Source organism: Convolutriloba macropyga, chromosome 5 (genome assembly GCF_964194025.1).
Source record: "Convolutriloba macropyga chromosome 5, txConMacr16.3, whole genome shotgun sequence".
Lineage (NCBI taxonomy): Eukaryota > Metazoa > Xenacoelomorpha > Acoela > Convolutidae > Convolutriloba > Convolutriloba macropyga.
Window position 1 is genome coordinate 65,106,291 of NC_134472.1, and position 14,329 is coordinate 65,120,619.

Sequence of the window (14,329 nt, forward strand, 5' to 3'; positions counted from 1 at the left end):
TGTATGTATGTATGTATGTATGTATGTATGTATGTATGTATGTATGTATGTATGTATGTATGTATGTATGTATATATGTATGTATGTATGTATGTATGTATGTATGTATGTATGTATGTATGTATGTATGTATGTATGTATGTATGTAAGTATGCATTTATGTATGTTTGTATAAATTTATATGTGTATGTTTTCTTGTATGTATGTATTTAAGTATGTTTGCATTTTTGTATTTATGTATATATTCTTTTGTTAGCTTACGTTTTGGGTTATTCTGATTTCGAGGTATCCATCGGTTGTGACTCTCATACGATCGAAGTACCCATAGTTCCGATTACCCAAGTTGTAATTGACCGAATTCGCTGAGCAAAATATCTCCGGGGGTGTCTCCATCGTCAACGAAAACATTCCGTTTTCTATCACTGCTGGTTTACCAGATGGGGTTGGTTGTATACCACCTGAGAGTATTACATTTTTTAGTATTTCATATCGGGGTCTTGCCTTCTTTATCTTCTACCGTTTTTCTGGATAAAGAACCAGTAAAATTCAGCTGGTTTTGATCGGGAAAGGATTCCACCCAGTCCGGTAACCATTTCGCATCCATGTACAATTGGTCCATGTACAGGAAACTGACTCTAAGTTCGAAGACCTTCTGATCTACATTGCTCTGCACTTGGACCTCTGAAACAGACCATTTCTTTTCTGTTTGGACTTACTCCACCCCCCCCACAACTTTCCCAGGCTGATGTCCCAGACCAGAAGTCGAAATGTCCAGGCCGAATTGAATGCACCAGGGTGGGGGGGGGGGGGTGGTGAAGTGCGTTCAAAATTACGGGGTCTGGACATACGTAACTTTGAACGCACAATAGTCTGGACAGAAATTCTGAACACCCCGAAAGTATATACGAAAGGATAGGCTATTTTTATTTTGGAAGCATGGGGAACGAACGAATCCGAGGTTGAGGTGTGCGTTAATGATGAAAAACGTACTTTTTAAGGGGGTGCGGGGGTCAAGTGCATTTTTAATTAATGATCGCGCAGCCCCTTAGAGTCTGCCTCCATTGAATTTTTTAATCAAAGACTGATTTTTAAGTGACCATTAACGACCTAAAACCTGATCATGACTGTTTCTTGTATATGTCTGTTAACGCATGAAGGACTGGGCAAAAGTATTTTCCATCTGGAACGGTCTGGACATATCAAAGTTCAAATTGGGCGTTCAGCCCGTGTTATAGTGAGAAAAAATACATTGTTGCAGGATGTCAGCTATGGTTTTATCCTCTCTTCATTTTCACTAATTGTGAGAAACAAGAACTTTTTAGGAGTCAATTGAGGTATTCAAAAAAAACGTCAATCGTGGATTCAAACTACGCTAAAAAATTACACCCCGAAATCCACGATAAACACTAAAACAAAAAAGTTGATTTTTCTAATGATAAAAAACTTCAGTCAACAGCAGTTCTGTTTGTCAAGTTTCAGTTTCAAATTCCTAACAAATACGTATTAATTGTAATGTCTTTTTGGATTCGCTTTGATTGGAATGACATTTAAGCAAGCAAAAAAAGCGTGAAAAAGTTTTGATTGAACGAAAAAGAGTGGTTTTGTTAACATTCGGTTGTTCTCGTTGTGCGGTAAAAGTGTTATTCAGCGAGCAAATCTTCATTCATATGTGTAAACTTTTAAAATATGTCTTATTTAACAATGACATATTTTTACTGGTTTACATTAGTTTCACTAATTTTTTCACTTCCGAATTTTGATGAGTCCTTATTACTTATTCTACGCGTGTTTTGATAAGGTTTCAAATTTTTGGTAATGAAAATGAAATACATGACAATTTGAATTTATCATCTAATTTAGGGTGTTTAAGAGTAGTATACATATCTGCCATGTTACTGGAGGGCGGGGGGTCCGGACCCCCCGCCCTCCAGTAACATGGCAGACACCGGCTGCTCCAATGTGTATTTCAGAAGAAAGAATGTGCAGTACGGAGTGCATAGACTATGGTTATAGCCTGTTGTAGTAACTTTAATTTTTTTTATCTTTGAGACCATGAGAGGCATACTTGAAAAACTTTGAAAAATTTTCAAATTTTTTTTCGAAAAATTTTCAAAGTTTTTCAAAGTCCAAAAATGGTCTGAAATGGATTTTGCGCTATGAAAGAGCACTCAAAAGTGATTTTTTGTTGACTTCTCTTTTTTCACCTATGAAGTATGGGGGTCGAAACATATAAAAATTTCAAAAATTTTTTAGAAAATTTTTCAAAGTTTTTCAAAGTCCTAAAATTATCTGAAATGGATTTTGCGCTATGAAAGAGCACTCAAAAGTGATTTTTTGTTGACTTCACTTTTTTTCATCTATGAAGTATGGGGGTCGAAACATATAAAAATTTCAAAAATTTTTTCGAAAATTTTTCAAAGTTTTTCAAAGTCCTAAAATTATCTGAAATGGATTTTGCGCTATGAAAGAGCACTCAAAACTCATTTTTTATTGACTTGAAAATTTTCTCAGATGAGGTCTACTATAACAATTTCCTCGAAAAAACTTTGATTAGCAATATTTTATTCTCTTGAAACTCTAACTTTCCTTCTGAGATGTCATAATTTAAAATACAAAACAAAATACCAATTCAATCAGTGTCAGAGTTTCTAGAATCAAGACTTTTGCTTTCATTGAATAGGTTTCTGTTCACATTAGCAGTTTTCTTTCTTTGTTTGCTAATGTTTGCTAAAGTAGTATCACTGTCACTGCTGCTGGTAGAGTTATCCAGGCTTTCCTCGGCTTCGGTGAGAATGAAGGGGTTACTGATTTTATGATTAGAGTCGTCAGAATGATCAGACAGGTTTGAAAGGTCGACAACATCATTTAACTCCTCATTCGAATATGATGGCTGATAAAAACCGGGATCAGGTGTTTCCCAGCCCAATGCCTCCCCAAATTCGGGAAGTTCGAACACATTATACGGTTCGTGCAATTCTGTATCCCAATCGGTTTCAACGCACATTTTCTTCGTAATGTACTCATCCCTCAACGAATAGTGTCCAAATGGTAGCGTAGTTTTTCGTTTCGAGCTGATATATCTTTTGTCATCATATGCGCTTAGTGCAATTTTGTTGACATAAACAGTTTGTAATTGGTGTTTTGTCGGTGTTGAACTTGATGTTTTTTACTCTCACTAGATCACCGGTTTCTAATGTCTTTTTAAACATCTCATGGTTCAATTTGGCTTGAGCGAATTTTTTGGTTCCTTTTGCGGTCGTTTTTGTTTGCCCGTTAGCAACGAGAATAGAGTACAATTTTGGTTTAAGGGCACAAAACTCCTGTAGTGGTATTCCGCAAGTTCATCTTTGAACTTTAAGACAACTCTTTCGTTTGATCCATCGTAGAGTTTGTGATCTGTTGGAAAATTTGAGAGGTCGAAATGATTTTTGAGATCCAAATTTTTTTCCAAGTCGTCATAAAAATTTTTGCTTTTAAGCTTGTAAATGAAAGAGTCTGTATCTGAATACAACAGCACACAATCGGTTTGTTTTTTCGTTACATTGTAATGGAACTCTAGCATGAGGAGCTTTGAAAGCTCTAAAATGCTAGCACCAACAATTGTTGGTCTGTTCCACAGGATAGACTGCTTTTTCTTAGTAATCAGAGTCAAGTTTTCGTCTATAATTTTGATTAATGAAACTTTGCCTTCAGATGTTGCTTTCAGAAGTTCCTCTTCTGTTCTGGCAAATGAAACTGTCTCTCGGTTTCGCAGACTTTCACAAAATTTTCCAAAGGTCGAGTTTGACATTAGTTTATAGAAATCTTGATCAAACTTCGTGGACGCTTCTTGTCGCTTTTGCGTGTTGAGTTCTATGTAGCTTGAAAGCCATTTCGATTGTCGGAGTTTTACAGCTTGATGAAACTTTGTAATTTTGATGCCGTTGTTAACGTAGAATTTCAGGTTTCGATAGTGAACCACATAGTTCTTCTTGGGATGGAAGGTCTGTCTCAGTTTTTTGATTTTTGACACAGTGAATTTAAAGGTGGTTTTTAGAGAAGTTTGAAATTCACTCAATTCTAGAGGATCAATTGTTTCCTTTTCTGGTACGAGTGAGTAGTCTGCGTGTTTATCATGTAGTTCGTCAGGGTACTCCAAATCGACTTCAACCAGGAAACCAATATCCTCCTCATCTTCGGTTTGTAATATTGTGTCTAATGAAATGTCTTCAATGAGCTCAAAATCCTGGAGTGGCAATGGGTATTGGAGCATGATGCCACCGTAAAGATTATTCGCATCAATGTAGATTATTGATGAAATATCTTTTGACTCATCTAATTCCGGTAACATGGTGTTGTTGGCAACCTCATGTCTTGAGCTAAAGACGGGGACAACCCTCCGCGCATCATCCTTTCCGTCCAGTCAAGTATTTGTCGATCAGTCAGTAACTCAAGTTTTGGTTCACAAACTTTTAAGCAGGCACTTCCTGAAAGGTTTGAGGCCGTATAGAATTGCGAACAGTACAATCCGTATGTGTTATAACACACGGACCGTAGCTCCTCAAACCAGCATGCTAACTGGAGAACATCTCCTGTAAGGTAAAGTTGGAGGAACTGTTTAAGGTTTTCACAGTTAAACATTTTGAACAAATTATTCAACTGAATGAGTTCCTCATTTGTGACGTCGATTTGGTTGTCTTTTCTTCCTGTTCTTCCTGTTCGACAACAGTTTTCGCTGCTCGTCTGTATAGCCCTGATAGAAGTGGTCTAGGAGAGAAAATTTGTTGTCGGGTAAACTTTGTACTAGTTTGTGTAAGCTACAAGGCATGAACTTGAAGCTATCAATAAAACGAAGGTACTCGTACACTGCAAGTTCATCACGCTTGCGTTTTTGCGTTTCGATAAAAACGCCGAAATTGAGTGCAATAATTTTCTCATCATTGGTTGGTATGACTTCAGTTTTTGTCGACTGTGAAGCCGAGTGTAAGGACTTCACAATATGATGTAAACCATAATTCATCATATTAAGGGCAATCACTGGAGTGTAGTTTAGCGTTCTTCGGTTTAGTTTGCATGCACTGTGCGCATACCCAATGAATTGTCTGTTGTAGTGACAGTGGTCTAATACTTTTTCGTTATCATTGTTGAAATCAACATTACAAATCCAACACTTTGACCAGGTGTCTCTCGGAGGTGCTGAGCCGAGAAAACATGGGAATTTCCGCTTTTGCTGATCGAAATATTTTGCATGTTTCTCTATTTTTGTAACAAAGCGTTCCATACAATCAGGTCAAGTGTATATATCAAAATGCAGGGGCTCAGAGTTATCACGTTCAACAACAATCATGCAATAACTGCAAGGAAGATGTTGTTCTAATGTAGAAGTGCTTGAAATAGTTGGGTTGTTTTTTGCCGTTGCAACGGGAACAATCAGAGATTCCAGATCCAGGTACACAACCAAAGGTGAAAACCAACTTGCAGGATAGTTCTCAGACTTTACGTTGTTTTTGTCGAGTGTGGGCATTGTTATTTGTACTGACTCGTTTTTCAGACATAATTTTTGATGGGAAGTGAGTAGCCCTACTGATGAACATACATGAAAACAATTGCGACACAGCTCGCTCCTATCACGATACTCCCTTCCTTTGACATGGCAACAAGTTTCTTTAAATTGATAATGAGAACGTAGTGGTAGGTCTTTTCGTTTTGTAGGAGCAACAAGTCCAGATCAAAGGGAAATGGTTTTTTTTCGACAATCTCAGGGGCAGTAGCTGTTTCTTGTCATACCTGAAGCAAAACTTTTTTTTACAATTTCGGGGGGTATCAAACAAAAAAAATAATATTAGATAACGGAGTTTTTCATAAAATTCAAGTTTGTTTTTACTTCGAAAGGCTTTTTTTTATAGTAGACAACAGTGTAACTTAAATATCTCGTTACCTGAAAACATTGACTTGCACTTCATTGAGATCTTCGAACTTTGATATGTCATGAAGACTCATTGGCATTTCAAAGTTTCCTTTCGGCATCTTGGCTGATGGGTTCTCTCTACTGTATGTAAGAACATTTGTTCTAGGTCTGACGCACGGAACTGGCGGTTCCAGTTTTTCTTTTTTGTAAACTAGATGGTATCCAGCTCTGTAGCAAAATAGAAAGCAGTTGTTGTCGCTTCCATTGTGTATGTTCAGCAAATTCGAATCCCTTCTCAACGGATGTCCCTCATGAAACGGTATGAAACTGCTTCCCCGGACAGGCACATATTTGGCCAGCTTCAGGGTAATTTGTCTATTGAGAGTAGCTGCCAACCACTTCCGTAGCTTGAAAACGAAACAAGTTTTGAAACAATGTTGTCGACAAGGTCTTCAAAAATTTCATCCGAAATCCCTGTATGATATACGATTCGTGTATTTGTATTGAAAAACACGCTCAATTTTTCTTGATCATCATCCAAAGGTTTCTGAAGCGTCATTTCTACTACAAGTTGAACCTTTTGTGGAAACTTGTGCGTGTGTTTTTGGACTGTTTTCGAAATTTCCTCCCGGTTCCTGAACAGATAATCCATAATGTCGAAATCCCCCTGGGCCGGCTCAAATTCGTAGTAGTTTACGCCATCTCTAATTGAACTGACTGTTGGTCTAGACGTATGAACTTCATGGGTTTCCAAGTCCAAAATGGGCAGACCATGCTCATTGTTTATGTGCTCTGCATATTCGAGTTTTGATTGAAAACCTACGCGACAAGTATAGCAGACTTTTAAAATGGGCTATTGATGAGAAATATGAGAATGCTTACGCAGTGTAGGAAGACTTCTAACGTTCTCGGAGCACTGATAACAGCTGAAAGTCGGTATATCTGGAAATATTTTATGTATATTCTTCATATGCTTGTTAAGGGACCTTATGTTGGAGAGCTGAGCAGAACAGTTTGGACACTGAACTGGCATACTGTACAGAAGTAAGGAACGCAGTTTTAAAGCTTTGAATGGTGTTGAGACTTTTGAAAAATAGGGTAAGAAATGTAGAAAATAATGATTAATAACGTTAAGAATGATTTTGTGATATTTCTAAATTGTGAGAGTTTTTAAAAAACTTAGGAAATATTAATTTATAGTATGAAAAGCTTTTAAATTTTTTTGCGACCAAATAGAAGTACGTTTTCTTTGCTTTGTGTTTTCCAAATTATTAAAACTTTTTCACCCAAAAGTTGACGAAAAGATAAAGCTGATTTTTCTGCAATAAAGTCAAGAAATGAAGTTTTGATTGCGTGGCACTACACGGGTTTCGTTTAATTCTTGAGCACACCTTCAGTTTACAGCTTTAGGTAGTACAATGTTTTCTAACCATGAGGGGGGGGGGGACGCAATTAAATATAATTCTTATCTTGACAATCCATAATATACAAATTTCAATGAAATTGAACTCTAACCTAACCCCTGAATGTTTCAGATAACAAAAACTGTTTTATTTCCCTAATTTTGGGCTGTGTAATAAGCACAATCTTTTCGTTAAACTGTAAATTTGACTAAGTATAGAAAAGTACTGAACGGTTACTGTAGAGCAGTGAGTGTCATATCAAAGGAAAACGTTTCATGAAACTGAACTCCACCTAAATCCTGAATGCTTCAGATAACAAAAACTGTTAAATTTTCCAACTTTTGGGCTGTGTACTAAACACAATCTTTTCATTAAACAGTAAAGTTGATTATATTTAGAAACGTACTGAACGGTTACTGTAGATCAGGAGAGGGTCAAATCGAAGAAAGGACTTCTGCTCAGCAAATATATGCATAGTGAACGCAGTATTTTGAAAAAATATGAGATTTTCATTGTTTTTATTGATCACCGCAAGAACAGCGAGAAATTAATGAAAAATCTTGAATCAAAAATTCATTCTTAAAAAATTTTTTCAATGGAGCCTAAAAAGTATTAATTTGTAATTCCAGATCACTTACCTATGGATTCAGGTAGAAAAATCAAACATCGTACGTTAAGTTTTTGAGTTAAACTTCAAAATATCATTAAAAATTGCGTTTTTTGTGAAATTTCTGTTGAAAAATAGTAAATATCTCTATTAATTTTTAACAGTACCTTCATTTTTTTAATCGGTTCCAAACAGTTAGTTCAATCACTTTAACAGTACGTCGTGAAAAGTGGACGCAAATTTCATTAAAACTCTAAAATTTTGATTTCTGAATTCTTTTCTAAATATCATTTTTCATATAGGAACCTTTAAAAATTATGTTTCTCAGACATTTGAATTGTTTCTTCAAACAGATTTTGTGTACACTGTAAGCAGAGATATCTCAATTTGACTCTCAGCACTCAGAAGAAAATAATTGTTCTGCAAAAAAGTCAAGATAGTTTGTTTCTTGTTGATTTTTTGCTTCCTTACTTAGAGATAATGAAAAATTATATATTCTGAAGAAAATACCATTATGGAAATCCAATTGTGATCAATATGCGGTGAATGAATGTGAATACAGTTAGGACACTTTACTTTTTTCAAGTTTTATAAAATCAGCGCATCAAAAATGAATTTATTTTGAGTTGTCAAAGAGTTCTTGCATAGCTGAAATTTTTCTCTTTTTTAGAACATTGTCAACTGAGGGGTTTTCTGTGTTTTCGGGAGTTAAAGGGAAGTTTTTGATAGGGGTATCTTCTTGTTCTTCAATTCCATTGTAAGTTTTGGGAGTCTCAAATTGTCTCCAGAAAGGTTTTTCAACAGATCGTTTGTGTCTGCAGGACTGTCAAAGTTTATCCATAAGTTGTTGCTTTTTAGATTCGAAAAAAGTGAAGGACTCTGCTCTGAGCTATCTGGGCTGAGTGTTGGACTGGGGTCCGCAGTAGGCGTGCAAAATGGTGACGGATTTGTTGGAGACTCAGGAGATTTTGGAAGCCCCCAAATATCCGCTAGGTTTTCGCATGCTTGCAATACACCGAGCTGGTTCTCGTAGAATGGTACACAGTCACAATCGTATTTGTATATTAATTTTTTGGTTCCCATTGGTAAGTTCGATATATCATATTGTTCCAGAGGGTGCAAAAGTGTTGTTGGTGGTGCAACTCCCCCTGATGTAATGAATCCACTACCAGTGGTTTCGGGTTTGTCGGGTAACTGAGCTATAAAATTGATGAATATTTTTGGAAGCATGCAATGGTCATGAGTTGTCCACTCTTCATTTTAATGAGAACCGTTTTGTTGTACAATTACCATGAAGTTTTCATGTACAGTTTGATAGATAATTGTGCGTTCAGATGACAAATCGCTTTCTGACAAAATATGGTAAGACATTGCAATTGCTCTGGAAAATTCAGATGAACTGTTAAGTTATAATTGAAGTTAAACAACAATGACGAAAATTTTGAAAGATAATGTTTCCTTGAAGCAAATACTAGTAATGTTGAAACGAAAAATTGAGTCAAAAAAGAATTGAGGTACAGATATTTTAAAAAAGACACTTGTTTGCAGTATTACAAGCATGAACTCGAATACAGAATTGACTGAGAATTTCAAAGAGTATGTAGGTTGCTCAATGTCGTTAAAGCGTCAAGTTTTGGCACACGTGTTGGGTTCACTTTATTGATCAAGTTAGTCTCTTGACACACCTAAGGTCATACATGTACTCTTCATTTTGGTTTTATCTGTTTAATCAAACATTAAAGTTGTATTGTTTCCAGGCAAGAACACCCTGAAGTTAAGGCAGGCTCTAGTACCATGGGAATTTGTATGCATACATAAGATAAAGACATTTATGTGTTTGCCTACAGGACTAACGTACAAATACTGTTAACTCAATAGATCATGTTTCTTATCAGTTAACTAATTCTATTTTTATCGTATGCGTGTAATTTCTAAAATTTTAGTGCACGAAATCATTGACACGGTTTTTCTTGAAGCAAAACAGTCAGTTGAATATATTGAATGAGAAACACAAAAATGCCTTTTAAAGCGGAGAAAGACGCTGAGTTTGGAGACGCTCATTTTGACGTTTCCAAAAGTGAAAAACGTTTGATCCGAGCAACAGTGAAAACTTATGACAAAACAGGAACTTATATCTTCTTAAAGTTGTTCAAAAAAGTTGGTCAAGAGTTTGAACTTCAACAGAGAATAACACTGACTTTAGAAGAGTATGAAAATATATCGAAAAAGAACGGAAAAATTCGTTCTGCTGCTAACGACAACACTGAAAACGATTCTACTCTGAAAGCTCCCTCTGCAAAGAAACCTAAATTAAAACAAAACGACGACAAACACGAATTCTCTGAATAATTTAAAGAGCTCGATTGAAAATGGTAGAAGCTATGTATGAACGTTCACCTGGTTACTTCAAGCAATTTCAAATAAATTTCAGGTTTTTTATCACTGAAGAGAAACCAAAATCAACGTTTGCTAAAGTTTCAGCCATATGCATGCACACTGATAGCCTTTTTTGTGGAGTTTTACCTGCTAATCATTATGATGTTTTGTTTGATGTGTCAGATGTTGCTACAGATTTCTTAAGAAAAACTAAACTTTATTCTGTTCCATGCTTATATACAACTTTCAATTGTTTTTTTCTCGAATGGCAAGGACTTGGAGAAAATTGGTACGGTTTTCGAAAAATTGAAGCTAGCTGTGGAATACAATGGTCTAACGTTACAGACGAAGGGAAATACTACAAACATTCAAAAACGTTTACCCAATTTGGTCAATGGCGTTGGCTGCAAAACTCAGCGGGCAGTTGGAAGTACTGCTTTCAAAACTCTAGAAAATAGTGTTGAAAAAAAATCAAACCAACAATTGCAAACTGACCGATTGTCTACTGAAACTTTTAAGAGATTTGAGAAAATTTTGCTTGGTCCTCATTCTGGTGCTTTCTGTCAAATAATGGATATCTTTGTGAGTGGCTATGGAGAGTTAGATATTGACAATGATGTTTTGTGTGTTCGCTTAGTTTATGAAGAAAAAATAAAGTTTTGAGAAAAATTTATATCAATACAAAAGTTAGTAATGTTAGAGCATCATATGAAGCGCGAAACGTATCAAATCAACATCACTCATCTTTACAAATTCTTTTTCATCAAAAAGATAATGAGCAATATAAATGCAAAATAAGCCACACAATATTGAGTTTGGTTTTTGAATTGGTTGGTTTCTAAGAAATTCAAATACAGTTTGAATATTACCAAGAGAGGAAACAAGTCTATTGTGTAAATATTTATATGAAGTTAGATTCTGTCCCAGTGGATCTGCAAAAATATATTTCCCATTTTTCCGACAAAAAAGTGTCCAATGTGTTCCAATTGTTTAAGAAGTTGATACTTTCACTATAATGAAGCTGTTCTGAGATAGGCTAAGCGGAAAATTATCTGCAGCAAATACACCATGAAAATTATGCTTTAACAATTTACATGGTTGAACGAGGTTGTTTATTTCATCTTCATCCATCAATTTGTAAGAATATGATTTTTCGAAACTCTTCGTGCAGAGTCGCTAAAAATTGTGCTCGCTTTTTCACCAATTATGAAAATTTCAATATGACTGGGCAACGCGGCTGAAAACTTAAGTTCAATTGAAATTGAACAATTGGGTTCAGGGTGAATAGAATCATTTGACGCCTGCTGAGTGCTGGTGAGGTCAAACACCATAATAAAATGGTTAGGGTATTCAGACAAACTTATTCCATGTCCATTGTCAATATAGGCTAAATCTGACATTGTGTTGAAGTACAAGCGTTTTACGTCAGCTGTATTTATGGGGCTGTCTGCAACAGGGAGTCCATTTCGATGAATACAAATCTGCTCCAGATTAAACCTACGAAAGTGAAAAGGATTGAGTTGTTTTCTTCCTAAGAAAGCTTCATTAGTGTTAAGACAAATGGCAAGACGTCGAATAGGCTCCCTGCTAAAAACATCTTCGTGTTTCCAACTTTGCAAACCAGTAGAAGCCAGAAACGTTTTTATTATAGTTTCCAAGTAAGGATAGGACGCTGGGCTTGTTAGTAAAGTTTTCTCAATGGCAGAAACGACGTCATCGTTCAATGTCATTTTTCTCACATACAAGTTAGCTTCTATAATTTTTACTTTGTTTGATTTTACAGCATCGTCAGATATTATAACAAAATCATCTATTGATCTTCGAAAAGAAATTCGCAATGTGACTCCACTCAAAAGATGTCGATCACATGTAAAAAAATCTACCGCTACTTTTCCATAAAAAGTGCTTTCAGCAGATTGTCTAACCAAAGCTTTTCGTCTGTTAACTTCAGCTGTTGCTATCGCTCCAGGATTATCCTCGTACGAATAACCTTGGCAAGCCAACCAAGTAGCCTTTGCGTCTTTGTTGTGAGAAAATTTGTTTCAATGAAACTTTTGTGAGCATAATTTCCATTTGCATTTGAAATTTTCAGTCCGTTGGCAGATACTGTACAGTCAGAAAAGAGTGAATGTAAAACATTATTACAAAAGTAAGGAGCGTCTGTTTTGGTTACATCTGCTGCAGCTCCAGCATCATAATTTAAATCAGCTTCAGAAGCCTGAACTATCTTGCATTTGATCTCCAGGAAAATTTTTTGCAGATCAACAAAATTATTTCTGTCTCCAACAACCTCAAACTCAAGCATGGGTCCGTTAGGACTGTAAGCTGGCCCTACTTTTTGACAAAAGCTCCCATCAAAAGTTACATGAAGCGATGGTTTTTCGAATAAATCCAAGGAACTATGTGTTGCCTCTGTTGGTAACATATTACCGATCATCTTTAACAATTGGCAAAGAAATCTGACCGACTTCTCTTTGGCTGTTTGTATTTTGAAATGATCACCTTACTTTTTTTGCTACCTTTTCTCGCTTTTGAACCTGAATGTTTAGATCGTCTACGATTAATTTGCATTTGTCTCATTCGCAGTGCCAATGAGCCTCCTGTTTGCTTTTTGACTGTATTTGATATTGTGTTTTTCAGCGCTTGTTTTGGAGATTTTTTTTACTGACAACGTCCATTAACTCTGGTACGCTTTGTAACAGAAGTTCTTTTCCAACACGTTTTGCTGCTGGTAAAATGAATTTTCTTGCAACAGGTAGAGCGATTCTTCCGATACCACTTGCTAAAGCTCCAAAACCGCTACCTCTTTGCCTATAGTGTCCCGAAAAAAAAGGCAAGGCAGATGCTTGATTGGTGTAGTATGAATCCATTGCTTTTACTCACCAAATTTTTTGAACTGTAACGTCAAAATGACTTTACCAGTCCCTGAAAAGGGGACTAATTGGCATGTTTCGGTGCGTAGTTCTATAGAAATTGACTGAATCGTATTTGAAAAAAGTTTTTTTTGTAGTCCAAGTTCGAAAAAACTATTCGGTGTGTTGGTTCAAGCTCGCAGACGCTACCGTTTTTCAATCGTTGTTTTGAATCAATGACTCGTAATAAAGGTGCTTTCGCATCGCCCACGTATTGATACTCTATAATGTTTGTATAAATGAATATCAAATTTTTCCCGGCGCACAGATCAGCTGGTACGTCATCCATTAAAGCCTTAGTATCATCTTTTTCCATCAGTTTATTTGCAGTTGTGTCCATTTTGTACCCAATGTGTGTTCCTCGTCCATCATGGACACCCTTGAAACCAATAATGCTAGGAATTTCGTCGCTTGGAAACGTAATTCCCTCATATTTTCCAAAGACAATTTCAAACTTACCAGAACTTTTAATTTCTCTGAAAGAAAAATTTGGTAAACCAACAGTTCTTTTCATGGTAGCTAACAACTGTGGCACAGTTTCAAAAGTTCCTGGCATGAAAGCTAATCGCTCACCGTTGTATGGACGTGATATGACATTGGCTCCACATCTATTCCGTTGGTGATCTTCTAAACCACTTAAACTGTAAGAAATTAGGACTCCGTTTGTGATGTGTTCTATTTTTGTTGGAAAAATAATTTTACTCAAAGCCACTCTCCAGTCTCCCGACAGTTGTATTTCATCATTGAAAAAATTCCTGAATGAAGCCAATGTGTTTAGATCGAAGATCTCCATCGAAGCGGAGGAGATTACATGTACCGATTACATGTACCGAAGCGGAGGAGATTACATGTATTCATCTTCAAAACGTTTACTTGCCATTTTGCACAGGCGACTCTCGAACTAATTGGAGTTCGGGTTGATAAAATTTACCCTGAATAATTTCCTTATCGGTATCGATAAGAGAATACGCTGGAGGGTTCAATGTTGGGATAGACGAAATTTCAAAAATCTCGTCTGTAAAAGACTGTTTGTAACCCTTTCCGAACGTCTCCTCTTTTTTCAGTATTCGTAGAAGATCACCGACAAAAAATTTTTGTTTTTGAGAATATCTTGTATTCGCAATCAACGATACCAGTCGCGGAA

The 14,329-nt window shown here is 36.2% G+C and overlaps 2 protein-coding genes across 2 annotated transcripts in view; both read right to left on the bottom strand.

Moving 5' to 3' along the window:
* Nucleotides 1-14,329, bottom strand: part of LOC142339548 (mitochondrial inner membrane m-AAA protease component AFG3L2-like) — a 160,129-nt gene that overhangs the window by 109,002 nt on the left and 36,798 nt on the right. The gene's annotated exons all lie outside the window — the stretch shown is intronic.
* The window catches only part of LOC142340464 (uncharacterized), a 71,245-nt gene continuing 57,299 nt past the window's right edge, over nucleotides 384-14,329 (bottom strand). The window contains exon 13 of the mRNA XM_075391039.1: nucleotides 384-681. Coding sequence (XP_075247154.1) covers nucleotides 485-681 — 197 coding nt within the window. The 3' untranslated portion in view covers nucleotides 384-484. The remainder of the gene's footprint in view (nucleotides 682-14,329) is intronic.